Consider the following 25521-nt stretch of genomic DNA (forward strand, 5'->3'; position numbering starts at 1 on the left):
ATTCTTGTTACTCCTGGACCTAACATATTTTTTTTTAAATATTTATTTGAAAGGCAGAGTTACAGAGAGAGCAGAAGAGACAGAAAGAGGGAGATATTTTTATTCCACTGGTTCATTCCCCAGTTGCAGCAGCAGAAGCCAGGAGCCTGAAGCCCAACCCAGGTTTCCTACAAGGGTGGCAGGAGCCCAGCTACCTGGGCCATCATTACCTGCTGTCTCCCAGGAGTTAACTTAGAAGGAAGCTGGAACCAGAGGCAGAGATGGCTGAAACCCAGCCATTCCAATAATGGCACTTTGTATCCTAAATGGCATGTTAACCACTAGGCCAAACATTCACCTCTAAAGTTAGGTTTAAAGCTCAGTTCTTTTCTCACAGGCCGTGTTATTCTAACCAAGTAATTTAGCCTATCTAAGCCTCAGTTTCCTCATTTATTAAAATGAAATTTTTAGGGCCCAAAACAGGGAGGATGGCTCAAGCCCCTGGGCTGCTACACCCATCTCGCAGAAATTCCTGATTCCTGAGTTCAGCTTGGCTTGGCTCCAGCCATTGCAGCCATTTGAAGAACTGACCAGTGGGTTGAAGATCTCTGTCTCTCCCTCCCTCTCTTTTAAACTCTTTCACGTAAAAATAAATCTTAAAATAAATAAGCAAACAAAAATTTTAAAAATTCAAAAAAATAAAATGAAGGGCCCTATACCATGGCTTAATTGGCTAATCCCACCTCCTTCAAGCACCAGAATCCCTAATGGGCACTGGTTCATGTTGTAACCGCTTCACTTCCCATCCATCTCCCTGCTTGTGGCCTGGGAAAGCAGCATAGCATGGCCCAAAACCTTGGGGCCCTGCACCCACATGGGAGACCTGGAAGAAGCTCCTGGTTCCTGGCTTTGGATTGACTCAGCTCCAACAGTTGCAGCCACTTAGGGAACAAACCAGTGGATGAAAACCTTTCTCTTTGTCTCTCCTTCTCTCTGTAAATCTGCCTTTCAAATAAAAATAAACCTTTAAAAATAAAATGAAATTAAGCATATTCCTCTAGGTATCTATCTATTTATTTATCAGTATCTTACTTGTGAACTACCTGGTACAGTGCCTGGCACAAAGTGAAGTTTTAGTAAAACTGTTTTTTCTCTCCCTTTGCATTCTAGTCAGTAGTCCTGGATAGACCCTACTTTGCACTTGCCTGTTGCACTCCCAGGACTGGAGTCTCCGCTGTTCTGCTAACCAGGGAACCCATCTGGAACTCTCCTTGTTGGGATCCTCTGCTGCCTTGTCTGTTGTGTCTGCCCTGCTCAGCTGCTCTCAGCCTGTTCCTCAAGGTGAGAGCCTTCCCAGACACAGTTCTCTGCACTCCGCCAACCCCATCAGCATGGAGTCTGTTGACTTCCCAAACCCAGATGATACGGCGGGAACAGAATTTTTTTAAAGATTAATTTTATTTATTTATTTATTTATTTATTTATAAAGGCAGATCTAACAGAGAGAAGGAGAGGGAGAGACAAAGCTTTTCCATCTGCTGGTTCGCTCCCCAACTGGCCGCAGTGGCTGGAGCTGAGCCAATCCAAAGCCAGGAGTCCAGAACCTCTTCTGGGTCTCCCACGCGGATGCAGGATCCCAAGGCGTTGGGCCGTCCTCGACTTCTTTTCCAGGCCACAAGCAGGAAGCTGGATGGGAAGTGGGGCAGCCGGGACAGGAACCAGCACCCACATGGGATTCAAGCGCGTGCATGACAAGGATTTAGTCACTGAGCCATTGTGCTGGGACCTGGAACAGGGTCTTAACTCCTATGTTCTGTCCTTTCCTAACAAACTGTCCCATCATAGCTTTTACCCATATCTCTTACATGAAATCCCAAAGTTGCAAATGGCTCCCTGGACAAGAACGCACAAGCGGCTTCCCAGGGGCTGTTCCTGGGCACCTTGCCCTCCGCCACCACACCAAGGATCACAGGTATCACCAAACACGAGGAACTTTGTAACCAAAGCTTTGGGCTCTAGGCTAGCGATTCTGTCTCCTTGCTTTACAAGTGTTTACCCTTTGGAGTACCAGTGGTTATTAACACACTACATTTCAATGAAGTCTAAGAACAAAGCACTCCTAAAACCAAATCGCCATTTTAAAAAAATCGACAGCCGTGAACCAAGTGAGTCTTTCTCATACGCTGGATAAACAGGATGTCAGTAATCATAATACAAGAACTTAGCCTGAATTTCAGAGACTGGTGAAATGACTTCATTCTAACATGAAGAAACGCTCGCTTTCCAAACCCTCTAAAACTAGCTCACGCAATCCTTCGAGGCCGGAAGTGCAGTCTGCGGCTGCGCAGAAGACCGTAGGCCCAGGGTGCTTTGCGGCCAGTGCTGTGGCTGGCTGACTGCTCACGTGGAATAATCTGGAAACTTGGGAGCCGTCACGCTGGGTCTGAGGGCCGGTGGAACAGGTGTGTTGGGGATGAGACCGCCATGGGTCGGTCTCCCAATTCTTTCTTCCTTCTTGTGTCTGACGTGTTTTGTTTCCCCCTCAGCTTTGCAAGGAGGAAATCTTTCCCTTGGGGCTTTGGCGGCGCCCGGGAAGGCCCTCTTCAGCTTTCTCCTTCCCCTCAGAGTTTAGTGTGGGAAATGGGTTTCCTCAAATCTTCAGGACTGTAAAAGTGCGTGTGCCTCACAACTTTATCTGATTCCTGTCTAAAGAAAACGGAGCCCGTGTGAGGCCTGAAGGCCGCTATTGGTCCGAACTCACTGAAGGAAGAGCAGAGAACTTCATTTACGGGAGGATTGTTGTGCGTTGTTAATCTTGTTAGAAAACACATCATAGCTTAAGGAAAACAGCAACAACAACAAACCAGAACACTCGGGCCTTGGGACTAGCAAAGCCACTGGGTCCAGGCTTTATATTTTGTGATAGGCAAGCAGGCCGGCTGAAGTGGAGCCCAACATCTGGGCTGATGTTGGTCCAGCAGTCGCCCCGGCCCCAGGGTAACACATGGGAAGCCTGAATGTCCAATGCTCGTTTCCAGAATCATTAGCAGTCATTAACAGTGTACTTTTGTGGATCCACCTTCCGCGAACTCCTTTCTTACTTCTTAAGGCACAGAATTACTTTTTCTTTTACTGTTACATGTTTAGAAAAGCTTGTCAATTGTAAATGAACATATACCTAGATTGTATATAATGGATTTACCTATGTATATACATACATACAAACACACATACATACAAGGAAGTGCTCAAAAAAGCAACTAGTGTATACCCATTGTATATATGCAGTTATGTGGGTGTATCATGTTGGGAAGGGGTATAAAAGCTACAACCTTTCCCCAGGCATCAGAAACAAATGTTTGTCAATGCCTACTGAGTACCAGGTACCGGCTTAAGTAAAACAGAAGGTGTCCCTGCCCTCGTGGAGCTAGTTACCATGCTGTTCATTCATTCATGCAATAAATGAGGGAATTATAGAGCAGCTGGCTTCAACCCGGCAGGAAGAACTTTCTAATTATTAGAGTTGTTCAAAAGTAAAAGGAAAACCCCTTGGGAGCCATTAATTTACCATTACTAAAAATGACTTCAGTTGGATTTGTTTCTGAATTTTACTTCGAACTACTTCTGTGTTAAATAACCTGGAGAATATAAATCTGATTGCCATTAAGTGAATGATTTAGTGGGGGAATGAGGTGCACTTGTGAGTAGTTATGTTGAGCAGAATTTGAGAAATGCTCCTCAGAGGTATGTAGGATAGATTCTGAATTAGAAATTTTTGGTTGAGGCGATCAAGGGTCATTTCTTGAAGGAAACAAAATTTCTTTTTTTTTTTAAGATTTATTTTTATTATTTTTTTATTGGAAAGGCAGATATACAGAGAGGAGAGACAGAGAGGAAGATCTTCCGTCTGATGATTCACTCCTCAAGTGAGCGCAACGGCCGATGCTGTGCCGATCCGAAGCCAGAAGCCTCTTCCGGGTCTCCCACGCGGGTGCAGGTTCCCAAAGCCTTGGGCTGTCCTCGACTGCTTTCCTGAGCCACAGGCAGGGAGCTGGAAGGGAAGCGGGGCTGCCGGGATAGAACCGGCGCCCATATGGGATCCCGGGCGTGCAAGGCAAGGACCTTAACCACTTGTGCCACACTGCGCCGGGCCTCGAAGGAAACAAAATTTCTAATGGACTTTGAGGGAGAAGTAAGGTTTTAAAAATAGACTTCATGTTTAAGGGCAGTTTTAACTTTACAGAAATATTGAAAACGTAATAGATATATTCTAACACATTTTACATCTCATTTCCCCTGTTATTGAATTCATACATCCAGTTTCCCCTATTAATATCTTAGTGTGGTATATTTCTTGCAGTTACTATGCCAGTATTGAAAATTTTTTAAATATTTATTTATTTTTATTGCAAAGTCAGATATATATAGAGAGGAGGAGAGACAGAGAGGAAGATTTTCCATCCGATGATTCACTCCCCAAGTGACTGCAATGTTTGGTGCTAAGCCAGTCCGAATCCAGGAGCCAGGAACTTCCTCCAGGTCTCCCAGGTGGGTGCAGGGTCCCAAGGTGTTGGGCCATCCTTGACTGCTTTCCCAGGTTACAAGCAGGGAGCTGGATGGGAAGCAGGGATTAGAATCAGTGCCCATATGGGATCCCGGAGCATTCAAGGTGAGGACTTTAGCCGCTAGGCCATGGCACCAGGCCTGGAACATTTTTGTTCACTGAAATCCATAGTTTATCAAATGTCCTTAGTTTTTACCTAGTGTTCTTTTTTTCTGTTGCACATTCCCACCCTGGATACCTCAGTACTTGTAGTTTTAATGTTTCTGTAGGTGTGGTAACTTTTTTTTAAAGAAAAGATTTATCTGCTTACATATTCAAAAGGCACAGTGACAAAAAGGGGGTCTTCATATACTGTTCCATTCCCCCATGACCCCACCACCCAGAGGTCAGGCAGACGCCAGGACCCAGGAGCTCCAGCTTGTTCTTCTGTGTGCTGGGCTGATGCCTAAACACTTGGAGATCTTCCAGAAACTGAGCAGCAGTACTTTGGTATGGGATGCCAGCAAGCATCACACGTGACTACTTAACCTGCTTCACCCCAGTGCTGACCCCAGCATTGTGAAGTGCTGGTGAGATCATTTATAGGATGGTCTCATACTGAGATTTGATGTTTTTCTCATAATAGGATTTGGATGGTGAGATTGTTGATGTAGGCTTTGATCACAGTTTGAGGTAGTGTGTATCAGGTTTCTCCAATATCAACTTTTCCTCTCCACCTTTGTGATGATAATGCAGAGTGTTTTTTCGAAAGGCCAAGAGACAGACACATCTTTTGTCTGCTGGATTATTCCACAAGTGACTAGCTGGGCCTAGTCATGGACAAAGCCAGGAGCTAGAACTCAGCCTGTGTCCTCAGGTGTGTGCCTGGTCCCAAGCACTTGTGCCACCTGCTGCCTTCCAGGCTGTGTGAACTAGGGAGCAGGGGGGTGGAAGCAGAGCCAGCTGCTGCAGTGTGTGAAGGGGCATCCCAAGTGTGTCTTTACCCCTGTGCCCAATGCCTGCGGGCTCGTGTGCTCGTGATCTCTGACAGGTGTGCCCAGGGAAAAGACAAAGACATCCCACCCCTGACTCCGTAAGACTATTCCAAACACTCAGAAACTCTTACCACCACAACATGTTGGTATTAGCAAAAGCTGTCACCAAAAAGACAGTTTCTGTTGTGCCTGACTAGACTGACACATTATTACCTTGGTTGATTCTGCCTCTCAGTTCACGTTGACACGTATATGCCAAGCACAGCTCCTAGAGGCAGAGGACAGATTTTACAAGCATTGTCACTGCTCCGTAGCAGATACCTTCATAAGTGCTTGTCACCGCTCCGCCCAGCACCCAGCGGATTGTCGGGATATACTAGAATACTTTGGCCTCCTTACTTTTTTTTTTAATTAAAATTTGGGCCCAGTGGCGTGGCCTAGCAGCTAAAGTCCTCTCCTTGAACGCGCCGGGATCCCATATAGGCACCGGTTCAAATCCCGGTAGCTCTACTTCCCTTCCAGCTCCCTGCTTGTGGCCTGGGAAAGCAGTCGAGGACGGCCCAAAGCCTTGGGACCCTGCACCCGCGTGGGAGACCCAGAAGAAGTTCCTGGTTCCTGGCTTCGGATCGGTATAGCACCGGCCATTGCGCTCACTTGGGAAGTGAATCATCGGACAGAAGATCTTCCTCTCTGTCTCTCCTCTTCTCTGTATATCTGACTTTCCAATAAATAAATACATCTTTAAAAAAGAAAATAAAAAATTAAAATTTGTTTTTCATAGTACAGTTCCTTAGGCTCAGAGATTTTCCTTTTCATCTTCTCCCATCTCCTCGTGCCACACCCCCAACTCTTTTCTCCTGTATTGTAACAATAATTTAGTTTTTCAACAACAGTCAGAAGTCCATCATTCTGCTATTTTAAGTGTATCGTTGGTATAGAGAATGGTAGAAAGCCCAGCATTCTTACATTGAAATTAATAGCTTCATCTGTATACCTATCACATTTATTTGCCTATAAAAACACCCTATTTCTTCTCCCTCATCCCTTGCTTCACCTGATGTAGAAACTAGAGTACATTATAGATGTGCTGGTCTCTTCTTGATCCTCTGCCAGCTCTGTCAGAAACAGTAAGTGGGCAGGTATGAGCCAGAGGAGGTCATGTGACTTCATCTCTTCTTATGTACACCCTGGAATGGGCCAGAGCTTTCACCAGGTGAGCTCAGGAAACATGGCCTTGTTTTTGGAAGCATGATATAATTGAGGAATGGTGTCTTTTAAAACAGCTTGATCCTTCTAAGCTGAACAGATCTCTGACGAATAGAGGGAGATGGTAAAAATCCTGCAGTGTTAATGATATTCAAACTAGACATATAAGATTTATTTTATTTATTTGAAAGGCAGAGTTGAGAAAGAAATCTCTCATGAATTGGTGTACTTCCCAGTTGCCTGCAGTGACAGGCTGGGCTAGGTGGGTCTCCAGTGTGGGTATGTGAGTGGAAGGCCTTGGACCCATCTGCTGTTGTTTCCCAGGCACATCAGCAGTGAGCTGAATTAGAAGTGGAGAAGCTGGGACTCGAACTGGTTTCCAATGGAATAAAGGCATAGGCAACAGCTTAGCCATAATGGCACAATTCCAGCCCTTAAGCTTGGATTTTCTTATTCCCAACTTGTTATGATCTTTATTTTGCTTCTTTCTTTTGGACTAATGGCTTGTGTTTGGCAAAATTGTCAGGAATCAGGGATGCAGATGTGAGCAAAATTTTCTCGGAGCAGCTTTCAATGGGGTGTCTTTCCATTGGGACTACATCTATGTCAACAAATTATATATTAATGAGTGATATAATAGAGCTGTGTTTGTGGTACTATAAGGCCATAAGAGTAAAGTCTTAGTTATCTGTGGAAAATAGGGCAAGCTTTTGCAGAAGGCTCATATAAACTGTTTATTGCTAAAGCTGTTTATTGGTCAGAATATGTAAATAGGTGTGGGAAACAGGTATTGCTTGAGGAATAGAGGTTCTTGAGAGTAGCTAGAGCATATGTAATACGTGGGGATGGCAGGACATTAGGCTGAAAAGGAAATTTTGGATTTTGTTCTGTAGGACATGGTGAATCATTGGATGATTTCATTTGAGAAGGATATAATACATGATTTTGAAGGATAATTCCAAGCTATTTTAAAATCATTTGTCGTGGAAAAACTTTGGTACTAGGTCAGACGTCTAGTGTCAGTTACCAATAATGATGTTCAGATAAAATGTAGTGTATCTATATAACAGAGAATTGTACAGTCCTTGCATACTTTTGAAAATTATGTAAGGAAAAATTCTTATGACAAAATGTTAAATGAAAAAACAGGGTGTGAGTTCTAAATATATGCATAGATAGATAGCATATTTATAGATTGAAAGATTCAATTGCATAAGCAGTTTAGTTTTTTCTAAATTTCTTTATAAATCAAATGCAATTTGATTTTAAGAAGTCCCCCAGAGTCAGGTGTTGTAGTGCAGTAGGTTAAGAACCTGCTTCGGATGCCTAAATTCCATAGAGTATCCAGTTCCAGACTCTGCCACTCTGCTTCTGATCTACTCTCCTGCTCTGTGGCTTATGTATTTGAACTTCAGCCTCCCACATGGGAGACCTCAATGTAGTTCCTGCTTCTGGTTTCAGCATGGCACATCCCTGACTATTTCAACTGTTTGGAAAGCGAACCAGTAGATGGAAGAGCTGTCTTTCCCTCCCTCATTTTTATGCCTGTTAAAAAAAAGTTTTTTTTAATTTATGGCTTAGTGCAGTAGCCCAGTAGCTAAGGTCCTTGCCTTGCATGCATCGGGATCCCATGTGGGCACCAATTCTAATCCCAGCTGCTCTACTTCCCATCCAGCTGCCTGACTGTGGCCTGGGAAAGCAGTTGAGGACGGCCCAAAGCCTTGGGACCCTGCACCCGTGTGGGAGACCTGGAAGGAACTCCTGGCTTCAGATTGGCTCAGCTTCAGCTGTTGTGGCTCACTTGGGGAGCGAACCAGTAGATGGAAGATCTTCCTCTCTGTCTCTCATCTCTGTAAATCTTTCCAATAAAAATAAGTAAATCTTTTTTTTAAAAAAAATAAACTGTTAAAGATTTACTTATTTGGGGCCTGGCACAATGGCTCAGTTGGTTAATACCCCCCTTCAAGCACTGGGATCCCATGTGTATGCCGGCTCATGTCCCAACTGCTCCATTCCCATCCAGCTGCTTACTGTAAATGCACGTGAGACCATCCAAGCCTGCCGAAATCTTGGCCACACCTTCAAGTGGTTGGCACAAGCATTACCCACCCATTTCCTGACTGGTTAAGAGACCACCAGTGGGGAACCTTTTACCTGTAGGTTCCCACCTAACAAGGAGGGGTCAGGGAAGGCTTAAAAAACCCAAGACCCTTCCTCATACCTTTGGTGTTGCTCCGCCTCTCCTTCCAAGAGGCACCCTGCCTCCTGGCCTTCTCTGGGTGTTTTCTGCTTCTCTCCTTTCCCCACTCACCTGGTCCCTCAGAAATAAAACTTGTCTGTTTGTAACTGGTTCCCAGCCTTTTATGTTTTTTGGGTTTTTTTTAAAGATTTATTTTATTTTTATTGGAAAGTCAGATATACAGAGAGGTGAGACAGAGAGGAAGATCTTCCGTCCAATGATTCACTCACCAAGTGAGCACAACGGCTGATGCTATGCCAATCCGAAGCCAGGAGCCTCTTCTGGGGTCTCCCATGTGGGTGCAGGGTCCCATAGCTTTGGGCCGTCCTCGACTGCTTTCCTGGGCAACAGGCAGGAAGCTGGATGGGAAGTGGGGCTGCCAGGATTAGAACTGGTGCCCATATGGGATCCGGGGTGTGCAAGGCGAGGACCTTAACCACTTGTGCCACACCACCAGGCCCCGCCTTTTATGTTTATACTAGGCTGAGGAAAGAATCCACCAAGCTTTTCTGATACCACAGGCCTCTCCCTATAAATTTTAAATCTTATAAGAAACCTTCCAATTACTTTTTCCTTGATCCTAAAATTGCTGTAAAATAAAAAAAGACCCCAAATGGCTGTAGTACTAGTGAAAAGAAGAAGGAATTTTCATGTAGCTGAAAAAAGTTTTTATAAAACTAAAAATGCTGTGACATTGGCTCAGAAGTAATCCGACTGAGCAATGATATAGAGAACCTACAAACAAACCTAGTCATGCCTGTGTAAATGGTCGGGGGAAGAGGGATCACTGAATAAACCGTGTGACAACAAAGTAGCCATATTTTTTTAAAAAATGAAATTGTATTTGCCCTTCAGATTCCTTAACAATCTGCAGATGGAGAGTGCCAGCATTTAGCTGAGTAGTTCAGACAACCACCTCGAGCTCCTGACCCAGCTTCCTGCCAACACATACCCTTGAAGGCAGCAGTTGGTGGCTCAAGTGGGTGATTTCCTGCCACCCACATAGACAGCGAAGGCTTGGATTGCAGCACTGCTCCGTGGCTTAGGCCTCTCTCGAGCGTCAGCTACTGCAGGCATTTGGGGAGTGAAACAGCATATGGGACTTTTTTAAACCTTATTTTTAGCAGATAGGACTTTTTCTGTCTCTCTTTCATGTACGCAAGTTAAGCTGAGTATCTCGCATGAGTACAGGTTTGTCTAGCCTACTCTGCTTCCAATGCAGCTGCCTGCTATTGTGCCTGGGACAGCACAGGATGGCCCCAGTGTTTGGGCCCCTGCTGTTCACTTGCGAGACCCAGATGGAATTCAGAACTGTTCATTTCAGCCTGAGCATTGCAGCCATCTGGGTAGTGAACCAGTGGATAGCACCCTTTCTTTCTCTTCCTCTTTCTAACTCTGGCTAAATAAAATTTTTTCCCATTTTTTTTTTCAGATCTTATCTTACTGTTATTAGAAAGGCAGATTTACAGAGAGAGAGGGAGAGAGAGAAAGATCTTCTGTCTGTTGGTTCATTTTCCAAGTGGCTCCAACAGCCATAGCTGAGCTGATCCAAAGCCAGGAGCCACTCCCAGGTCTCCCATGTGGGTACAAGGTCCCAAGGCTTTGGGCAGACCTCAACTGCTTTGCCAGGTCATAGGCAGGAAGCTGGAAGGGAGGTGGAGGAGCCAGGACTTTATCATCCATTTGGGATTCCAGCATGTTCAAGGCGACAACTTTGGTCACTAGGCTACTGCACTGGGTCCCCTAAATGAATATTTTTTTAAAACAAAAACAGTTCAGACCCCATCCTTGGACTATCTTTTAACGGATGTTTGTATAACAAATAGTTTTATAAAAGTACAGTATTTCCTCCCAGTACAGGAGGCAAGTTTGCTTGTAAAAGATTGGAGTTTCCTGGGACCAGTGCTATAGCATAGTGGCTAAAGTCCTTGCCTTGCACATGGCAGGATCCCATATGGTCACCAGTTCTAATCCCGGCAGCCCCTTCCCTTCCAGCTCCCTGCCTGTGGCCTGGGAAAGCAGTTGAGGACGGCCCAAAGCCTTGGGACCCTGCACCTGTGTGGGAGACCTGGAAGAACTCCTGGCTCCTGGCTTCGGATCGGCTCAGCTCGTCACTGCAGCCACTTGGGGAGTGAATCATCGGACAGAAGATCTTCCTCTCTGTCCTTTCCAATAAGAATCAATCCATAAAAAAAAAAAGATTGGAGTTTCCTACTGTTGGTTCCTTTCCTGTGTCCGTCCACTGTGTGTGCAGATATAACCTGGCCTTAGTCCTATTGCCCTGTGGCAGTTGGCTGGGGAACTGGTGTAGGATGACAGTGTGGCTGTGCGTGTAACGTGTCTTGTCTCTGAGGCTTGCGCCTTCTTCTATGTACATGAAGCTTTCTGGTGACCTTCTTAGCTTGCAAAAAGGATAAAACCTGACTTTAAAAAAGGCTTAGCATTGTCCTTTTCCCTTGGGTTAGCATTCTAAAATGTGAACCATTGTTTTTCATGATTATTAATAGGAAGCATAGTATTGAATTAAATAAATTTAATTTTCAAGGCATAGTCAAATTTTGGCATTCAAATATTAGTTAACATGTCTCTATTACCCTAGTTTTATTTCTGTCTGTACTATTTTTTTAAAGATTTTTTTTTTTTAATTGGGAAGGCAGATATACAGAGAGGAGGAGAGACAGAGAGGAAGATCTTCCGTCCGATGATTCACTCCCCAAGCGGCTGCAATGGCCAGAGCTGTGCCGATCCAAAGCCAGGAGTCATGAGCCCCTCCGAGTCTCCCACACGAGCACATGATCCCAAAACCTTGGGCCGTCCTTGACTGCTTTCCAAAGCCGCAAGCAGGGAGCTGGATGGGAAGCAGGGTCTGCCGGGATTAGAACCGGCGCTCATATGGGTTCCCAGGGTGTACAAGAAGAGGACTTTAGCTGCTAGGCTCTCTCACCGGGTCCTGTCTTTACTATTAACCAAATATTTATATGCCTTCTTTTGCTCTTATTTTTCTTAGACTGTGGCACCTTTAGAAGCTGAGTTGATCTAAAGACACAGATGGCTGAAAGTGGTAAAAAGGAAAAGATAAAATGGACAACCACCATTATTATTAGTTCATCTCTTAAGGTAAATGAGGTGTTTGGGCTGCTAAATCTTCAAAAAGTTAAAAGCACAATTGTCATCTAGAACAACATTTTAAAAATTTTCTTTAGCCTGGTTACCCACCCTTAACTTGGAGACAGAAGAAGCACATAAATTAAATGTATTTTTGAGATAAATTATACACTGCCTATATCTGTTTTCAACATTGTGCTTCCTAAGGCTCCGAGGATTGGCAAGTTTCCTTTTCTCGGTCTCTAAGCCTGTTCTAGTAAGATGTTAAGAGATTCCAGAAACAGTAAAGCACACACAGGTTTATTACTTAAAGGTTCCTGAGAGAAGACACCAGAGGCTGATCCCCCTGCCCAACAGGACTGCAGTGGGACTGTCCCTGCAGTGCCGAGCAGGAGGAGAGTGGGAAGGGGCTGCTGAGGGCAGCTGAGTGGTCCACACTGTTGAAGCAGCACAGCTTCTCATCCCGTACCTTCCCCATTGCCCTCAAAGTTATCTATAGATGGCTGATGGTTAACATGAAGGGGCAAGACTGCAGCAAGGAAGAGAGAAAAAAAGAATTTAAAATGAGATTTTTAAAAGATGTATTTATTTATTGGAAGGGAAGGTTAAAGAAAGAAAGGAGAGGCAGAGAGGTCAGCCATGCACTGGTTCAGCATCTGAATGGCTGCAACAGCAAGGATTGGGCCAGGCCACAGAAGGAGTTGCGTCCCAGCCTCCCATGTGGGTAGTGGTGGCCCAAGTACTTAGCAGGAAACTGGCTTGAAGTGTAGCTGCTGGCACTGCAGGTAACAATCCAACTTGTACACAACACAGACCTCAGTAAGATTGTATTTATTTATCCTATTTCTTATTGCTGCCTCAAGTAGTACTTTGCCCTGTTGATTTCAGCTGTCCAGCTGCATAGCACATTAACAGTTTAATACATCTTATGTCACACAGATTTTTTATGCTTCTTATGGATAGCTTTCTGGAATCCATGTTTCTCTCTTGCTGCTATAGCTTTTCCAGATTGATATATGAAAGAGGGAGCCGTAAATTCATGGTAATTTGCCAAAAGTAGCTATTTATGGTGTACTTATTATTTAACCATGTTGTTTTTTGCATTTAGTCCTACATTTTGTTTCATTTTCTCTCCTTCGTATTTTTGTATTGATTGCTTATTTTGTTCTCATTGTCTTTCTCTTTCTTTACTAATTTTTGCTGTTGCATTCCCTATTTCTTCTTTTAATAGTTCTCCCAGAAATTTTAACATGTACTTAGCTCCAGAAAATCCAAACAATACTTTTAGCCTCTTCAACAACAACAAAAAAGTCCTAGAACATTTTTATTCCAATTATATCTTTCAAAAAGATTATTACAAATGATCACAAATGGCCATGGATAGGCCAGGCCAAAGCCAGATGTCAGGAACTTCCTCTGTGTCTTCCATATGAATACAGGCACCCAAGCGTTTTTCTGCTTTCTCAGACCATTGGCAGGGAGCTGGATCAGAAGTGGAGCAGCTGGGACTCAAATCAGTGCCCATGTGGAATACTGAAAATGCAGGCAATGGCTTAACCTGCAACATCTCAGCGCCAGCCTCCATGTTATATGCTATTATCATATATTTTAATTGTTTTTTTAACTACACAAAACATTCTATTTTTTAAGATTTATTTTATTTTTATTGGAAAGTCAGATATACAGAGAAGAAGAAATAGAGAGGAAGATCTTCCATCTGATGGTTCACTCCCCAAGCAGCCGCAATGGACAGAGCTGAGCCAATCCAAAGCCAGGAGCCCCAGAGCCTCTTCTGGATATCCCACATAGGTACAGGGTCCCAATGCTTTGGGCCGTCCTCGACTGCTTTCCCAGGCCACAAGCAGGGAGCTGGATGGGAAGTGGGGCCTGCCGGGATTAGAACCGGTGCCCATATGGGATCCTGGTGCATGCAAGGCAAGGACTTTAGCCACCAGGCTACTGCACCAGGCCCAAAACATTATTTTTTAAAGGTAGCATTTGTTTAGATTTACTCATTTGTTTTCCACTTTTCAATTCTTTTTATATATCTTTTCATCTTTCTTACCTGTATTTTCTTTCATGTAACTCTGGCCTTCAATTTTGGGTCACTTTGTTTTTAACTAAATTACTTTGTAATTAACCTCAGTGAGTAGCTTCTAGAGATAAAATCTCTCAGTATCAAAATGTTTTGTTTTCCCCTTATCTTGAAAAATAGTTTAGGAGCTGGTATCATAGTGTACTAGGCTAAGACTGCCTGCAGCATCCAACATGGATGCTGGTCTGTGTCCCGGCTGTTGCACTTCTGATCCAGCTCCATGCTTACGGGCTGGGAAAGCAGCAGATGGCCCAGGTGCTCGGGCTCCTGCACCCCGCGGGAGACCTGGAAGAAACCCCTGGCTTTGGGTCAGCTCAGCTCTGCCAATTGCAACCATTTGGGGAATGAGCCAATGGATGGAAGATCTCTTTCTCCCTCTGTCTCTCCTTCTCTGTGTAACTCTGCCTTCCAAGTAAAAATCAAATAAACCTGTTTTGAAATATATAGTACATATTATTCACTACAATTGCCCTAGTGTGTAATAGTTTACCAGTTATCCTTTCTAATGGTAACTGTATGAAAAAAGTTACGTTTCAACATTTTTGCACCAACATAAAAATATTTTACTTTTTTTTCCCATGAACTTTTTAATTTGGTCAATAATTGCCTATGCGTACTCTATTTTTTGTTGGCCACTCTATCATCATATACCCCATCCTGCAAACACAGAGCCTTCCCTGTTAGCAGCCTGCCCAACAAAACCGGTACCTGTGTTACAACATAATCATTCAAAACCCATAGTTTACATTGGGGCTCACTGTTGATATTGGACATTCTGTGGGCATGGAAAAACATTTGCTAATCTGTGTCCACTGTTATAGTCTCATATTAATTTCATGACTCTAAAAAGCTGTCTGTGTTCTTTCAGTGGATTTGTGTGTGAGTCTTTTTTTAGATTTAAAATGTCATTTTGTAGAGTGTTAATGAAAATGTTACTGTGGTGGAATTACTTCTCAAAACTTTGACAAGCAGAGAGACAGAAACAGAGCTCGCGTTTGCGTTTCATTTGCCAACGCTGACAGTTGTTCCTGGCTGGGACCTAAACTGGAAGCCAGGAGCTTAATCCAGATCTCCTGGCTGGGGGGCAGGAACCAAATCGTCTGAGGCTATCGCACCATGTCTGCATGAGCAGCAAGCTGGGGGCAGGAGCTGGAGCAGATACTTGAACTCAGGCACTACAAGGTGGGACATTGTCCTCCTAACCAGTGCCTTACTTCTAGGTCAAATACTCATCCCTGGAATTGTGTTTTTAATTCAAAATTCCACTTCTTAAAAATTGCTGCTGTGTAGGAAAGTGATAGAATTTTCCATGTTGACCACTTGCCCTCCAGCCTTGGTATGTTTCCCCCAGAGGGGTTGTGGCTGATTCTTTTTACTGTTATGCTTTTTCTGCATGTGATCATGCCATCTGTAAACAAAACATTTTATTTCTTCCTTCTCAGTTTGCATACTTATTTCCTTATTTCATTAGCTGGAATTTCTAGTGTGATGGTGAAAAAAAGAGTAGTAGGATTGAGCATCCTTGCTGTGCTCCTGATCTTAGTGGGAAAGCTTCAGGCTTCTCATTATGTACAATGTTAGCTATAGGTTTGTGATATATTCCTTATCAAGTTGGGGAAAGTCCACATTCTGTTTTCCTGAGATTTTTCTTCCTCATACGTGGGTGTTAGATTTTGTCACATGCTTTTTCATCATGATATGGTCATATGATTTCTCTTTTTCAATCTGTTGCTAATGTTGGATTACACTAATGGATTTTTTTTTTAGATTTATTTTTATTATTATTTTTTTTTATTGGAGAGGCAGATACACAGAGAGGAGAGACAGAGAGGAAGATCTTCCGTCTGATGATTCACTCCCCAAGTGAGCACAATGGCCGATGCTATGCCGATCCAAAGCCAGGAGCCTCTTCCGGGTCTCCCACGCGGGTGCAAGGTCCCAAAGCTTTGGGCCGTCCTCGACTGCTTTCCTGGGCCACAGGCAGGGAGCTGGAAGGGAAGCGGGGCTGCCGGGATAGAACAGGTGCCCATATGGGATCCCGGGCGTGCAAGGCGAGGACCCTAACCACTGTGCCACTGCGCCGGGCCTGGATTTTTTTTTAAAAGGCTTATTTATATGAAAGATAGATTTACACAGAGAAGGAGGGAGAGGTAGAAATAATTCAATCTTCATCTGCTGGTTCACTCCCCTAAACAGCCACAGCAGCTGGGGATGGGCCAGGCTGAAGCCGGGTTTCCCACATGGGTAGAGGGCCCCAGGCACTTGGGCCATCCTCCACTGCTTTCCCAGGTACATCAACAGGGGGCTGGATTGGAAGTGGAGCCCATATGTGATGTCAGCACTTTCGGTGACCTCTTAACCCACTGTGTGCACACTTGGGATAGATCCCATTTGGTCATGTATGTTATTTTTATATATTGCTGGATTCAGTTTTGCTCATGTTTTGATGAGGACTTTCACATTCATCTTCATGAGAGATACTGGTCTATGGTTTTCTTTGCCATAAAGTATTATTTGAAATAACTACAACAAACAAGGCTGAACAGGCTGAAACCAGGAGTGCAGAATTCAATCCAGGTCTCCCAGCACAGGTCTCTGTCCTATGGGGACCTAAGTTCTTGAGCTGTTACCTTATGCATGATCAGGGTGTGCATTATCAGGAAATCGGATTGGAAACAAAGCCAGGACTGGAACCAGGTACTCGGTTTGGGATATGGGAATCCAAAGACTTTCTTAACCACTGTACCAAATGCCTGTCGCTCCCAAACATCTTAATTGGGTTGGTATTAAGGTAATGAAAGCTTCATAGTATGAATCCAATACACTGCTTCTGCTAAAAGAGTGCAGAGAATTGCTCTATCTTCTTAAATGTATGATAGCGTTTACCACAAATCCATCTGCTTTCAGGTTTGGAAGATTATTGTTGATTATTGTATCTTTCTTCTTATGGAAGTTTTGGCACATTGATCTTTCTAGGAATTAATCCATTTCATCTTTGTTGTTAAAGCTGTAGGCACAGAAGTGTTCACTATATTCTTTTTATTATTTTTAATGTCCATGATGAGTAGTGATGTCCCTCTTCATTTCTGATTAGTAATTTATGTGCTCTTTTTTCTTGGATAAAAACTTACTGATTTTATTTATCTTTTCAAAGAACCAGCTTTTAGTTACATTGCTTTCCTCTGTTGATTTCTTTCAATTTTACCTAATGTAAATTTTTTGTAATTATTGTTTTTTCTGCTTAATTTGGGTTAAATTTGCTCTTCTTTTTACAACATTATGAAGTAGAAATTTAAATGTTGTAGTTTTATTTATTTGAAAGAAAGAGTAACAGAAAGATAGGGAATGGTAGAGGTATCTTGCACCTGCTGGCTCATCCTCCTCTCCTTCCTCAAATGCCCTCAGCAGCTGAGGCTGCTCCAAGTCAAAGGCAGGAGCTTAGAACTCAATCCATGTAGTCCACACGGATGGCAGGGGGCTAAGTAGTCATCGGCCACCTTCCCACGTGCAGTAACAGAAGTAATGTCGGTATCATAAGCATTAGCTTAACCCATTGCACCACATTGCCTCCAGCAATGATGTTTGCTTTTCAGGTCCTTTTCTTTTCTGAATTCAATGTACATTTTCTATAACTACTTTCACTGCATCCCACACATTTTGGTAAGTTTGCTTTTATTTTCAGATAGTTCAAAATATTTCATGTAGTTCAAAAGATTGATTTTAAAGGCAGAGTTTGGAGTGTCAGAATGGAGAGACGGTTCATCTGCTGGTTCACTCTACAAATCCTGACAGTGGCTGGCGCTAGGGGCTTCATTCTGGCTTCCTGGGTGGACTGCAGGGACCCAAGCACTTGGGCCATTTTCTGCTGCTCTCCCATGCACGTTGGTAGGGAGCTGGCTCAGAAATGGAAAAGCCAGGACATGAACCAGCTCCTAAATAGGTAGCAGCTTTACTGGCTATGCTTAATTCTAGCCCCTATTAACAATCACACTTTTTTTTTTTTTCCAATTTAGTACTTTGTAATCTTGTCTTTATTATTTTCTGCTATTGCTTTTACTATCAGTCTTTTGGTTAGTTCCCTAATAGGCTATGACTGAAACTCATTAAGCATGTACACATTCCAAATTCATCATATAAGAATAATATTTTCAGATGTGAATGACTTTCTGTGTTATTCCTTATATCCATTCTCTTCTTACCTTTATCTTCTTTCCACTTTCAAGTTATAAGTAAAATTTTAGGCAGCTTTCCTGACTCACTTCCTTCACATCCCTTTATATAGTCTGCTTCCTTGCCAGAACTCTCAGCCTTATCTTTCACCCACTTAAACACCGGAGTTGGAACCATCTTAGGATACATATCTGATAGCTTCACTGCACACATCCCCTGTGAGTTTCTTACCATACCGTTGTCTCTTCTTCTAGTTCTGCTCTATGATTTTTTTGCTTTTTGTGTCTGATTGTTTTTGTTAAATTTTTTGAGAATATCAGAAATAATTTGAGGTACGGATTAGTATTATTATCTTCAAAAGTAGTCTGGATTCTGCGAGATGGATAAGCCACTAATGTTCGAGCAGATAGCATACATTTGAATTTCAGATGAAAGGAATGAATTTAGTGTTAGTAGATCTCAAGTATTGCATGGAGTATACATACCAAACTTTGTGTTGCTATTCTACAATTTGAATTTAACAAGGGGTTTTATGTTTGCTAAATCTGGCACCCAACACCCTCAGCTGTAGATATAATGATTCTTACCTTCCATGCACTCAGAATGGCACCAGTTTTGGAAGAATTAAGAAAATAGTCACTCATATAATTTTATTTATTTTGTAATTGAAATGAGGAGACTTCAATTTTTTTCCTTAAGAGTTGTTTCATTTACTTGAAAGCATTAGAGAGAGGAAAGGAAAGATACAGGGGAGTCGTTCTGCAATGGCTGGGGCTGGGCCGTGTGAAAGCCAGGAGCAAAGAGCTTCTTCCAGATCACCCATGTGGGGGGCAGGGACCCATGCACCTGGGCTGACTTCTGCTGCTTTCCCAAGTGCATTAATAGGGGACTAGATTGGAAGCTGTGAAGCCTGAACTTAAACTGGTGCTCATATGGGATGCCAGCACTGCAGGCTGTAGGTTAACATACTAAGTCACAGTGCCAGTCATCACCTCCACCTCCGATTTTATTTTTATATCAGGAAAGATTACACTGAAGTATACTCATTGTAGCACAATGGGTTATAAGCTGTAGCTTGGGGCTAGTTTAGTGGCATACCAGGTTAATCCTTTGCCTGTGGCACCCAGGATCCCATATGGACACTGGTTCTTGTCTGGCTGCTCCACTGCCAATCCGGCTCCCTGCTTGTGGCTTGGGAAAGCAATGGAGGATGGCCTAAAGCCTTGGGACCCTGCACCTGCTTGGGAGACCTGGAAGGAACTCCTGGCTTCAGATTGGCTCAGCTTCAGCCGTTGTGGCCACTTGGGGAACGAACCAGTGGGTGGAAGATTTCTGTCTCTGCTCTGTCTGTAAAGCCTGCTTTTCAAATAAAAATGCAATAAATCTTTAAGGGAATGAAATAAGCTGTAGCTTATGAATGCCAGTTTGGACCCCACCCAGCTGCTACAGTTCTCATCCTGCTTGCTGCTAATGTGCCTGGGAAGGCAGTAGATGATGACCATATGTTTAGGCCTCTGCTATTCATGTAGAAGACCAGGATGAAGTTCCAGGTTCCTGGCTTCAGGCTGGCCCAGCTCTGGCTGTTTTTGAGCAGTGAACCAGTGGCTAGAAGATTCCTCTGTCTCTGTAATTCTGTCTTGCAAATATATAAATCTTCAAAAAGAACTAGAAGGGTTTCTTTAGGGAGTGGTTGCAGGGTGCTGGTGGCACTAGCAGTTCAGTACTGTCACTTTTATACAATGGCAGGGATTCAGATGATTTGAAGCTTGAGCTTCAGTCCCTGAGAGAGCTGTTCTACTTTTGTCAAAAGCTCTGATCAGCCACTTCCGCCTCTTCCTGAATTGACAGAGGCCCTCAGGGAAGAAATGGCCTAAATGGTGGGCTCATACCTTTGAATTTCAGTGTAGATCTTGGCCTTACACACTTTCCCCAATTCCTGCCAGCTCTCTGGTGCATTCAAGTAGGTTTGAAAAAAAGAAAAATTTTTCCTAGTCCAGTTTTTCTAGTTGCTCTCAGCAGGAGGGCTGACCTAAATTATTTAATCTGCTGCTGCTGGAAGAAGCACTGTATAATTTTAAAACGGCAGAAGAACCAGAGTTGAACTCTCAATCAAGATTTAAGTAGCACAAAATACTCTTTTTAGGAAGAAAAAGCAGCATATATTTTAATACAGATATCAGCCAAAGTGCTTAAAAAAACACATGCTCTGAAGCAAAATATAAAAAGTCTACGTCAGGGATTTAAAATATATATTTGAGAGGCAAGAAGATTGAACTTTCATCCTGGTTTATTCTCTGTATGCTCCTGACTCTGGAATGGGGCCCGGCCAGGCCAAAGCTGAAAGCCGGGAGCCAGGAACTCACCCCAGGTCTTCCAGCTGGGTGGCAGGGACCCAGCTACTTGAGCTAGCACCAGCTGCTTCTCAGTGTACATGGCAGGAAGTTGGAACCAGGCAGCCTAAGGTCTCAAAGAGGCACTCCAGTTTTGGAAGCAGCACTTTACAAGCTTGAATTTAACTAATCTAGAAACATTGCCAACCTCTAAGATTCTAATATCCTGGGTATGAATAATCTAATTGCTTCATTGGAGTTGGAAATAGGTGAATTTTTAAATACTATTTAAGCCACAAGTCCTATTGCTGTCTTGGTATGTGTTTTCTGATTCACTTAAGCCTAATAAAATAACTGTAATGTAAATAGATGACTTGCAGAACTAGTTTTCTCTTGTGTGGCAGTCTGTGTCTAGCACTTTGTGGTTCTGTCAGCTACCTAAGGAATACCACCCACTTCCACAGTCATGTACTAACAAGTGTCACACTCAATCTCCCCATTGTTTTTCTAAAGTACGTTTGCCATTGCTGCGTTTCCTATGGCTTCTTTAATTCTGCCTTTAAATTGTCCCCAAATAACTATACTACATGACTCTCTTCCACACTTAGTGTTTCAGTAAATATTGTTTTTACTTTTGCAGGTTTTTTTTTTCCCTCTGTGGAAGGCAGATTGTCTTTTAATGATCGAACTTTTGATATTTTTAAATTGGCTTAGAAATATGTTTATAAACACGTTTGAAGTTTGTGTTTCTGAACTTTTCTTTTAAAAAGAGCCATGAAATTGCAACTGCTCTAGAAAGTCGGAGCCACAAGGTTCGGTATTCAGATTCAGTGGGAAATGGATCAATTATATTTTCCCTTTCAGGTACAGTACATTTGCTGTCTTAATTTTTCACAAGAATATGAGCATAAATTCTAATACTTTATAGTTAAGTCACTGTGTAACCCAAGAGGTTGTTTTGGGAGTGATAAGCCTGCAAAATTTTGTTCCTGCAAGAGATGATCATATAGTGAATTACAAAATGTCTTTTTAAGGCTATACTTGTTAAAGCTGAGCTGGCAGTCTAGCAGAGAGTGGGAAAAACCACTTTATAACTAAGATGAAAGTATAAATGGTCACTTCCCTAATAATTAGTAAAGTATTGCGTGTGCTGAGGCCAATTGTGCTTCAATGCTCAAAATCCATCCTTAAATGAGATTCTTTCCAAAAGCTTACATAGAGACCTTCAGGCTGAACATGGATTAGCCTCAAACTCATTATCTCTGCTCAAGACTGTACTCCAGGGAGAAGGAAAATATTTTTTAATATTTATTTTGTGCTTTGGCCACTTGACAGACATTATCTTATTAAATCCTGACAAACTTAGCAGAATTATTCCCCTGTTACAGAGGAGGAAACACGTTGCTTAAGATCATTTAATTATCCTACAGTTATGCAGTCACATTCCTTAGATTGTTTCTTACCTGTAACTTTTGAAGAGCTATTACCAAATCAAGTTTTCTTTCATTCTTATGGGTCTGACCAGAAGTGGTAGCTATCTGCTCATTGACTGTAATAATTTACATAATTCTTTATGTTCTGGTAAAAAGGGTTCTCCAACAAGGAGTAATTGAAGACTTCAGATTACCTTTGTTTAGTTGATTCCCAGCTTTAAAAAATTGTGTGGGAGCTTCTAGCTGCTGAACACGTGGAGGTGCCTGGAGGGTGAGGCAGGGGGCATTGGAGCCCTGGGCCTCTAACTACAATCCTCTGCCTCCTCGGCCTCTCCCCTCTGCCCGTTCCTGTCCTTTGTAAAAGACCAGTGTTAACAGCATGAAAATTTAACTTTGCAAACATAATCTTTTAACTAAAATCATACATTACCTTCATGTGGGCAGTGCTTTGGTATGAAATAAAAAATAACTACCTAAGTCATCCTGTTGTGTAAGAATTGTTACAGCTGTTTTTGCTTCTCATGTGCTTAGGAGCTAGAGGTATCTCATTATCTGTGTGGATTTTGTGGGGTTTTTCCCAAAGTTTGATCTTTAACACAAAGTCCAATTTTATATTACATTCGCCTTTCACAGGAGTTGCATTTTTATTGATGGATGCTAAAGAATGCATTATGTCAGCTGAAGAAATGTATCTAGCCAAAATTGAGAAGTTTATTAACATTCACCAAAATAGCTTTTTGGTTCTGTCTGCAGCCCTCCATGGGCCTGAAGAATGGAAACTGATGTTCAGGATTCAGCAGAGGTATGGAAGAAGGGCACCACAGACTGAATTTTTCAAACTGTAATTTGCTTTGCTTCTTAACTCTTTTAAAAAGGTGCTTGTGGGTTGCTACAAGGGAACTTTCTAGCAACTTTAATGTGTCATATTTAATGAAACATAGACCAAATAGCTATTCTGTGAACCAAAGTGACAAAGTTTTCTGAGTTCATAAAGATTTATGGGTTCTCCTACAATACCAAACACTATAGGGAACACTCTAGTAAGTTCCTGCTATAAAGCCACCTAAAACCCTCTGTGGAATAAAACAAAACACAAATAAATAACCAGGTAATAAACACCAGTTTTGTTCTCCTTTGTACTTATTTAAGAGAACAGAAGTCAGCAAATGACACGGTACATATAACTTATGGATTACTTTTCAGATTCATGGGCAGTAATTTACGAATACTTCCAGTCCACGACACAGGAAATGCAGTTACTCTTATGAGCACCATAGCTAAGGTGAGTCACTTGGACAAAATGGCACATTCACACACACATGTATTTACAGTTTTTTTTTATCTCCAATTACACATTCTCCTGGGTGTGACTAAAAAATACCTTCCTTCTTTTCCCTTCAGAGAAGTTGCTTCTCACACCTCAGTTTTATTTCTTATGCCATTATGTGCTTTTTAGTCATTCTGGACCAAAAGAAGTTAACCATACTTACATTGTGATGACAACACTGGTTATTTAATAGCTTCCTCAAAGCCAGAAATATTAATAGTGGTCAGCTTGTAATCACAAACTGTTGGGGGCAGATAGTATTTATGGAATGTTTAACTTCTTTTTAATGCTTGTCCTCCCCTGGGAAGTACTGCCCAGACAGCAGCATCTCGCCAGTTAGGTTTTCTTGTCTTTACACTTGGAACATACACCATTATACACTTTTTCCCTCCGCCATACATTGTTATTCAATTTCTTGGCTTACATGTTTGTGATCCCTTGAACACGGGGATCACATATTTTCCTATTATACTATGAAAATGTTTCAAAACGTTCATGGAAAAAATCAAGTTAAAAGGTATTTATTTGGGGAGCTGGCTCTGTGCCTACCTGCATTGCCAACACCTCATATGGGAGCCAGCTGAACGCTTCCAGTTCCACTCCCTCCTAATGCAGCTGGGAAGCAGTGGGACTGGAGCTGACTGTCGGGCCCTCGGCGCCCATGTGGAAGACCTAGATGAAACTCCTGGCTTCACTTTGCTAAGCCCCAGCTGTTGTGGCCATCGGGGGAGTGAACCAGCAGAGAAGCTGTCTCTCCTTTATGTGTGTATAACTGCTTTTCAAATAAACACATTTTTAAAAAGGTGTTTATTTTGGTGCAATAAAACTTTGAACTCCTTGCATTGTTTTCTCATACATTTTCCATGAACTTTTTCCAAGTATTCTGGTGTATATAGCACGCAATTAATCAAGAGAGATCTGTTGAGATAAATGGAGATTCTAATGTGGACCTTGGAAGGATTTTCTCATCCTTGGAACCGTGAGACCAACAGCATGTCAGAACTATTGAAACCACTTGAACAGAACTCTCAGAACACTCATCAGGGAGCATGGGATGACAGGGGGTGGCAGTTCCCCATCCTTGGGTGCTGAGGTGGTTGGGAGGCTGGGTGTGGCTTCTCCCCTTGTCACCCACCTTGCCCAGATATAGGAAGAAAAGGAAGGTGTGGAAACAGCGGTCTCACCTACTTTGCCCTAGTCCTAGACTCTTCCCATCCTATTCAACTGTGTAAACATCATCAAAAATAAAATAAAAAAAAAATCTGTTGAACAAATGAAAGGTTTTTTTTTTGATATATCCTGTAAATATGCCTTCTGTAAATAATGCTGTACATCTGTGTCTTCTTCCAGACGGCCTCCAAGCCATGCATCAATAACATCTGCTGTAGAATGGCCACAACCAAAGCTTACATTATCGAACAAAGTCCTGTTTGGAAAACCCTTCAGAAGATAAAACTGAATGGGGATCCAATTCACCCAAATTAAGAGTGTCAATTATAAATGTACTTTAGAAATAATCAGATCTGCTGAAGTAAAGTGTCAAATACATATTTATTTTACTTAAAAACAAATATACAATTAAAAATTATTTCATTTTAGCAATTTGGCTGGGTGATTTTTGTTTTAAAGATTTACTTATTTTACTTGAAAGTCAAGAGTTACAGAGGGAGAGACAGAGAGATCTTCTGGTTCACTCTCCAAATGGCCACAATGTCCACAGCTGGGCTGGTCCCAACCCGGGAGCCAGGAGCTTCTTCTGGGTCTCCCATATGGGTGGGTGCAGGGTCCTAAGGATTTGGGCCATCCTTTACTGCTTTCGCAGACCATAAGCAGAGGGTTGGATCTAAAGTGGAGCAGCTAGACTCTAATTGGTGCCTATATAGGATATTAGCATTTGCAGATGGAAGATTAGTGTGCTATACCACTGCACCAGTCCCATGGATAGTTCTTTCAAAAATATGTAGACAATGCATACATATAAAACCCAGATGTAGTTTCTTAAAGATACAAATTACATGGACAAATATTTTGTAGGAAACAAAAACACAGTGTTTTCTGAATAGCACCTTAAAGGAAGCACTACACACACATGCACACAG

General features: G+C 42.6%; 1 protein-coding gene across 1 annotated transcript; it reads left to right on the plus strand.

Annotated features, from left to right (window-relative positions):
• The first annotated feature begins 2351 nt into the window (after window positions 1–2351).
• CUNH1orf146 (chromosome unknown C1orf146 homolog) lies at window positions 2352–25019 on the plus strand. Its single transcript, XM_040998810.1, has 6 exons — window positions 2352–2441; window positions 11970–12079; window positions 21433–21526; window positions 22729–22897; window positions 23299–23377; window positions 24773–25019. Exons 2-6 carry the CDS (start codon window positions 12011–12013, stop codon window positions 24905–24907), a joined length of 546 nt encoding a protein of 181 aa, XP_040854744.1. The 5' UTR covers window positions 2352–2441; window positions 11970–12010; the 3' UTR covers window positions 24908–25019.
• The last annotated feature ends 502 nt before the right edge of the window (window positions 25020–25521 follow it).

This window comes from Ochotona curzoniae, unplaced genomic scaffold (genome assembly GCF_017591425.1).
Source record: "Ochotona curzoniae isolate NIBS_2020 unplaced genomic scaffold, NIBS_Ocur_1.0 scaffold_1037, whole genome shotgun sequence".
In the NCBI taxonomy this organism is placed as follows: Eukaryota; Metazoa; Chordata; class Mammalia; order Lagomorpha; family Ochotonidae; genus Ochotona; species Ochotona curzoniae.

What these genes read in the sequence shown, in the direction of transcription:
- CUNH1orf146 (XM_040998810.1), top strand. Translation starts at nt 12,011, where the DNA reads ATGGCTGAAAGTGGTAAAAAGGAAAAGATAAAATGGACAACCACCATT. An exon ending in ATGTTCAGGATTCAGCAGAG is followed by an intron (nt 22,898 to 23,298) that starts GTATGGAAGAAG and finishes ATTACTTTTCAG; the next exon opens with ATTCATGGGCAGTAATTTAC. An exon ending in TTATGAGCACCATAGCTAAG is followed by an intron (nt 23,378 to 24,772) that starts GTGAGTCACTTG and finishes GTCTTCTTCCAG; the next exon opens with ACGGCCTCCAAGCCATGCAT.